Genomic DNA, 6,321 nt, shown 5'->3' on the forward strand with positions numbered 1-6,321 from the left:
CAATTGTTAGTGACTAATAATACAACCTAGATGGGGATGAATAGATTAGTTTCGAACTTTGATGATCTTTTGTGGAAATTAGCTAATCTCTAAATAAAGATGAGCTCAACCCAATGTTTACGAAAATATTAATTAATTGTATGCCAATGTATGTAAATGAAATGTAAATAGTGGGACATAGAGAGTTATAGTGGTTTGGCTTTATCCACAAGCTTATGTCTACTCTTTAGACTAATAGCCTCAAGATGGGTTGGATTTCACTAACAATATACTTGAAAAGTTACAAATAGCTAGCACTGATTCTTTACACAATAGATACCACTATCTAGACCCAACTGCTACTCTTACACTTGTACACTTAATCCCTTGCTCAATTGTCGAACAACATGAATATCAAAACAGTATAACAAAGAGCTTACAGCTAAGAACAACAGGAGGTGAACTTCTTGATCTTATGTGTTGCACTCTCTTACGATTCTTTATGGTCTTATCTTTTATATTCTTCTTCAAATGAATTAGGGAAACAAATAGACATTGGGGAGTTTTCATTGAGCTATTGTCTTGGGAAGGTACCACCTATACAACTTCTATCCTCTAACCTCCGCAGACAAACCAAAAATGACAATTGTTGCTATCTTCTCACTACTGTCTCTGATTGACCTGTCAGACGACCTAGCTACTTTACTACATGCCTTATCTAGATTTTGCTGTTGTGCAAATCCAAGTCTTTCAATAGTTTCTTAGCTGACCTAATAAACATCATTAGATGTACTTGGTTGTTACATCACTGTCAATCTGATCTTTATAGTTTCGACATAAACATCATCAACAACTGATCTTTTAGGTTGACTAGTGTTGTTTGTCATAACAGGATATTTACGAACTTCTTTCCGATGAATCACACCATGGATGTTACGTAGTCCTTTGGTCCAAATATCTGCATTTTCATAGTAAGTAATATATTAATGATAGTTTGGACATTATCAAAATCACTTGAAAATGTTTTCTCCAGCAGTCCTTTCAAGATGTAAGTGACTCATATATAATCCATTTACATGACCTATTTATATTTTAAATGGGTCTATATAGGTTTAAGGCTTATTTTGACCGGTCTATTGGAGATTGACCTGTAGGGGTCTTATTTAGACCACTCATTAGGGTGCTCTAACTCGAAGAACACACGCACTAGTTGTCATCAAATGAAGACCTCCTTTCTCTTCCTGTGAAGGCAACGAATTTGGCAGATAAAGCTAGAACAAAGATCAACTTGTGCACCTAGTCTTGAATCACAGCAAGAAGATCAGTAGATCAGAGTCCTCAACTTCGTCAATAAAAATAAAAATAAAAAGATGCGGAATGGGAATCTCTTATGTTGGAATCTCTTATCTTCACAAATCAAATTGTTTCTTGACGACTCGGATGGGATATGACTCACTTTATTATGGCCAAGGACAGCTTCAAAGAAGTGTCGGTGGCCGATAGTGGCTTTTTTAATTCACGGCCTCCTTAGCTTTGGAGTTTAGGCAACGATACAACTCAAGAAAACGTTAACTTACATATTTTAGTTCCACACAGATATCATCTTCTTACATTTTCAGAGTACATTTCCTGGGACTTATTTAAGTTAATGGTATACAATGTATGCTCATTATTGTTATCTTCAAAAGACATTTCATTTAATTCGCGTCAAAAGACAACCTCAGATGTCAGTGTTTTAATCATTTACTATTTAGCTCTTGGGTGGATTCGCATCTGGGATGGCCCTACTTCTTGCATAAAAAAAGCTTAATACTTGTCTGCTTTTGATATAGTGCGTCTCACATGTGCTCTTCAATCAAGAAATGTAGAATTCCAATCAGTTTTTGTGAAAAGGTTAAGCCTTAAATGGTGGAGATCTTGTATGACGCGAGCATCATGACGTGAGACTCCAGAGGCCACGGCGTCAAGAAAGAAAACTAACAGCGTTAAAGAGCTAGGAATAAGTTTATAAAAGCGACCCAATAACTCTTGACCAGCACGACCTCTCCAAACACAAACCGGAAAGAAGAAAAGACATGGCGAGTTCAGTGCTCTATGGCATCACCGAGAGGGTCCTGCAGAAGCTGGGCTCTCTTGCCCTTCAAGAAGATGCCTTGGTTGATGATGGCACTGAAGCCAAGCTGAGGAAGCTTCAATACGCTCTGGCTTCCATTAAGGGGTGCTCTTGGATGCTGAAGAGAAACAGGGGAATAACTACAAGCTCAGAGCGTGGTTAGAGCAGCTTAAAGATGTCTTGTATGATGTCGAGGACTTGCTTGATGATGTCCGTTGTGAAGCCTTGAGGAAGAAACTGAATGGTCAACAACGAAAACATGGCAAGGTACGCCACTTCTTTTCTTGTTCCAATCCCTTCACATTCTATGTGAAAATGGGCAAAAAGATTTGTAAGATAGAAGGAAGATTGAAGCAGATGGTTGGTGAGATTGAGGGCTTCGGTCTCAGCAAGCGAGCCTGTGATGGCAGTGTAGTAGGAGCGAGAGTGAGAGAGATGAAACCCAACTTGGTGGGGGGCTTCGATCCCATCATTGGGAGGGATGCTGATAAAGATAAGATAATTGAGCTGTTGATGCCGCAAGATCCGCCTAGAGATGGCGCAAATCTTTCCGTGATTCCCATTGTTGGAATAGGAGGTTTGGGCAAGACTGCACTTGCTAGATTGGTATCCGAAGATGTTAGAGTGCGAGAACACTTTGCTTTGACAACTTGGGTGAGCACGCCTGGTGATTTTAATGTGAGGCTGATCATGGAAAGGATCATCCAGAGTAAACTTGGCCAAAGTTTGAACAACTTGGACTTTCCCCAGTTGCAGACTCTTCTGAGGGGCGTTATAAGTCGCTGCAGGCTCTTACTGGTCCTAGATGATGTGCGGAAAATGAATTGGGCTGATTGGGATTATTTGAGGTCTCAGTTGGCCGAAGCTGCCAATGGAACCAAGGTTATTATGACCACGCGAGATAAGAATGTACGTATCGTCACAAATTCTCTACTGGTGTACAACTTGCAGGGCCTTTCACATGAAGACTCTATGTCCTTGTTCAAGACATGGGCATTTGACCAAAACGAATGGGAAATAAGCCCGCATCTCCTCCAGATCGGGGATGAGATTGTAGGAAAATGTAGGGGAGTCCCTTTGGCTTTGAAGATGTTGGGTGGCCTGTTGTACTCAAAGAATGACGAACAATTTTGGGAGCTGGTGAGAGCCGACGATATGTGTAGATCCATAAAGACAGAGGAGGACATTTTATGCACCCTAAAACTGTGTTTCATCTATTTGCCATCCCACTTAAAACGATGTTTTGCCCTGTGTTCAGTTTTTCGTAGAGGCACCATCATGAGCAATCTATATATGGCTTATTTCTGGACTGCATGTGGGCTTGTTCCCCCATCAAATGAAAACAGAACTCCTGAAGATGCCTGTGACGAGTACTTGAAAGAGTTGTGGTCCAGATCCTTCTTCCAAGTAGCCTGGCGGAGTGGTTCATCTCTCTCTTTCAAAATGCATGATTTACTTTACGATCTAGCATTATCAGTGTCAACGGAACAAATCGATTGCGCCATGCTTAGTCATAGTTCCCAGACAATTCCAGAGAAAACCCGACATGTTACGTTATGGCAAACTGTTTCATCCGGGCAATTGAAAGAGAACGAATCCCCACCATTCTTGAGCAGGCTAAAGTTGAACAGAGTGCGAACGATTGACTGTGTGTCCCAGGACACGTGCAACACAAGAGATCTTGACGGCATGTCTAAGTGCGAGTACTTGAGGTTTTTGCACTTGTCCTTTTCTAGCTTTGAAGAGCTACCAAGTTCCATAGGCAAGTTAAAGCATCTCACACTGCTTAGCCTTTGGGGTAACTTCCGCATGAAGAAACTGCCGGATGCTATGTGTAAGCTGCATAGTTTGCTGTTTTTATCTGTCTCCAGATGCTCAGGACTAGAGGAATTGCCTCGAGAGATGGATAGGATGATCAACCTTCGATGTCTGTGGTTGACCACGAAGCAGAAAAGTCTCCTCGAGAGTGGAATTCATCGGATGAAGTCTTTGAGGTACTTGGAGATCCATAATTGTGGAAATCTAGAAGTGTTGTTTGGAGGCACAATATGCTTGAACAACCTACTATCTTTGACAATAAACAATTGTCCACGTCTAGCATCTCTGCCGCTGAGTGAACTGACCGCATTGGAGTCATTGAAGATCACAGGTTGTGACAAGCTCATGTTGACTCAGCTCAAGGATAACAAGTCAGACCTCTTGCTGAAGCTACGTTTCTTCACGGTCTCAGCTTCACCGCGATTGGTGCACTTGCCGCAGTGGCTTCTGGCCTCTGCTGACACCTTAGAGGAGTTGTACATTATTGACTGCAGAAACTTGATGGCTCTACCGGAGTGGCTGCAAGATCTTACACAACTCAAAAAGCTTCATATCTTTGGGTGTCCTCAATTATCAATGATGCAAGGAGTGGATTTGCTCACTGCACTCCAAGAGTTGTGCATTGCAGGCTGCCCTGAACTGAGTAAAAAATGTCAGGTGGAAGATGGTGAGCTTTGGCCTGAGGTTTCTCATGTGCCCTTCATTAAGGTCAACTCGAAAGTGGTCCAATCAAATGCTCATTAGGTATGCGTGGCTCGTATCCTCTATATCCTCTCTTCTTCTTCTCACTTAGTTAAGTGTCGGTCTTTTTCAATACCCATAGCTTGTTTAGTGGGTGTTCCATCTACAAGTCTAATTCTAGTGAAGTTCAATCACCGACGATTTGGGATGAATGCAATCAATGTATAAGATATCACGATTTAGTTCTGAATTGAATGGCTACTTAGGACGCTGTTGTCTGACAATAATACAACAAAGTCAACAGTCCTTTGCCTTGTGAATTTTGACAATAACCGGATGTTATTCGTAAACTAAGTCTATTGGTCCATTTGTTGTGCTCTTGTTAGAGTTAGCAGATGTTGGACGAGTAGACATAACTAGATCGTATGCAGTGGCCTTCCCACATTTTGGTAGTTCTGTCGGTTCACATTCGCAATCGAATTTTTTTCTTTTTGGGTTTGATTGCAGGTTATGTGGATTGTCTGCTTAAAAGCACCTGGAGAGAGACTGCTCTCTATAACTCTATTTCCGGGAGTTCATACGTCTGCTGAACCTTCCCAAGCCCGCAGGCCAAGTGTGTCAGCATTTTCTGCATTGATGTATCTTGTGTTCAGGTTGAAGACCAACGCTGCTTCTTCTTTAAGTAGACCGAGACTCATTCTGCTGTAGTTTGAGTGTGTTTCAACGCTTGTAATTTCTTTAGAGATGAAGACAAAGCTACATATTATTAGTCTGCCCTCTTGAGGAATGTCTTTATGCGTTCTGGCTTTTGGAAACTATGCATTGCTCTTTGACATTAGAAAACTTTTTATCTCAATGCAAAACTAACTTTGTCTGAATGATCTTTGGAATATGGATTCAAAGGCATATGTGTTATTCGTTATCTAGCACCTAGTGACACGCACACATCTATGTGAAGTGTTACATGTAACGATAGTTGCATGATCAAGCGACTAAATGGTCTTACAATTCAATTTGCAAATTTATATGAAATTGTATGGGCGCCCAAGATTTTGATAATTGATACAAGTAGACCCTTAAAGAAAGACTGGGATATATCCAATTTATATGAAATTACTGAGGCCTAAGGTGGCAAACAAAGTAAAGTGGTGCATGAATTGTTATTTGGGTAAAATTGTTAGTCGGTTTTTTGTCCCTGATTAGTTTAAGTTCATGATATGTTTGTTTATTATTAATCATTAATTAGTTAAAACTAGGTTAAGGGCCCTCTAAACCTTTCTTCTTCCTAAATTTGGCTGTTTATTTGGCTAGTGGGGAGAGAGAGAGAGAACACCGCCAAACATTTTTATTTTGTGTTTAAATGGAGACCCTTGATTCTCTAATCCACGTCATACCTAAAAAGTGATGATTTTTATGGTGTCCTTTTCTCTGAAGATGGAAAAACGAACGTCAGAGTCAATATTTAACCACTCAAAAACTTGGCTGGGTTCGCATGTTATGGCCATAATAATTGTACAAACCAAACGTACATGTCTACTCTGCTTTTGATGTAGTGTCGGTGCAGGCAATCATGAAAAGCATAGTACAAACTGGGTTTCACATGGTTTTTTACTAAAAAATTGTGACATTCCATTTATCTTTTAATAAGATAAAGTTCTAAACGGTGGCGCTCTTGTCTGACGCGAGCGCGCGTAATGCTCCGAGGGCCCTGCCATGAAGAAGAAAACTAA

The 6,321-nt window shown here is 40.7% G+C and overlaps 1 protein-coding gene across 1 annotated transcript; it reads left to right on the top strand.

The window, feature by feature from the left end:
- Window positions 1-2,054: 2,054 nt before the first annotated feature.
- LOC104427470 (putative disease resistance protein RGA4) lies at window positions 2,055-5,469 on the top strand. Its single transcript, XM_039305188.1, has 3 exons — window positions 2,055-2,145; window positions 2,196-4,654; window positions 5,099-5,469. The coding sequence occupies exons 1-2, from the start codon at window positions 2,055-2,057 to the stop codon at window positions 4,652-4,654; spliced, it is 2,550 nt and encodes an 849-aa protein (XP_039161122.1). The 3' UTR covers window positions 5,099-5,469.
- Window positions 5,470-6,321: the final 852 nt, after the last annotated feature.

The sequence above is a fragment of the Eucalyptus grandis genome, chromosome 11 (assembly GCF_016545825.1).
Source record: "Eucalyptus grandis isolate ANBG69807.140 chromosome 11, ASM1654582v1, whole genome shotgun sequence".
In the NCBI taxonomy this organism is placed as follows: Eukaryota; Viridiplantae; Streptophyta; class Magnoliopsida; order Myrtales; family Myrtaceae; genus Eucalyptus; species Eucalyptus grandis.

What these genes read in the sequence shown, in the direction of transcription:
- LOC104427470 (XM_039305188.1), top strand. Translation starts at nt 2,055, where the DNA reads ATGGCGAGTTCAGTGCTCTATGGCATCACCGAGAGGGTCCTGCAGAAG. An exon ending in AGATGCCTTGGTTGATGATG is followed by an intron (nt 2,146 to 2,195) that starts GCACTGAAGCCA and finishes GCTTCCATTAAG; the next exon opens with GGGTGCTCTTGGATGCTGAA.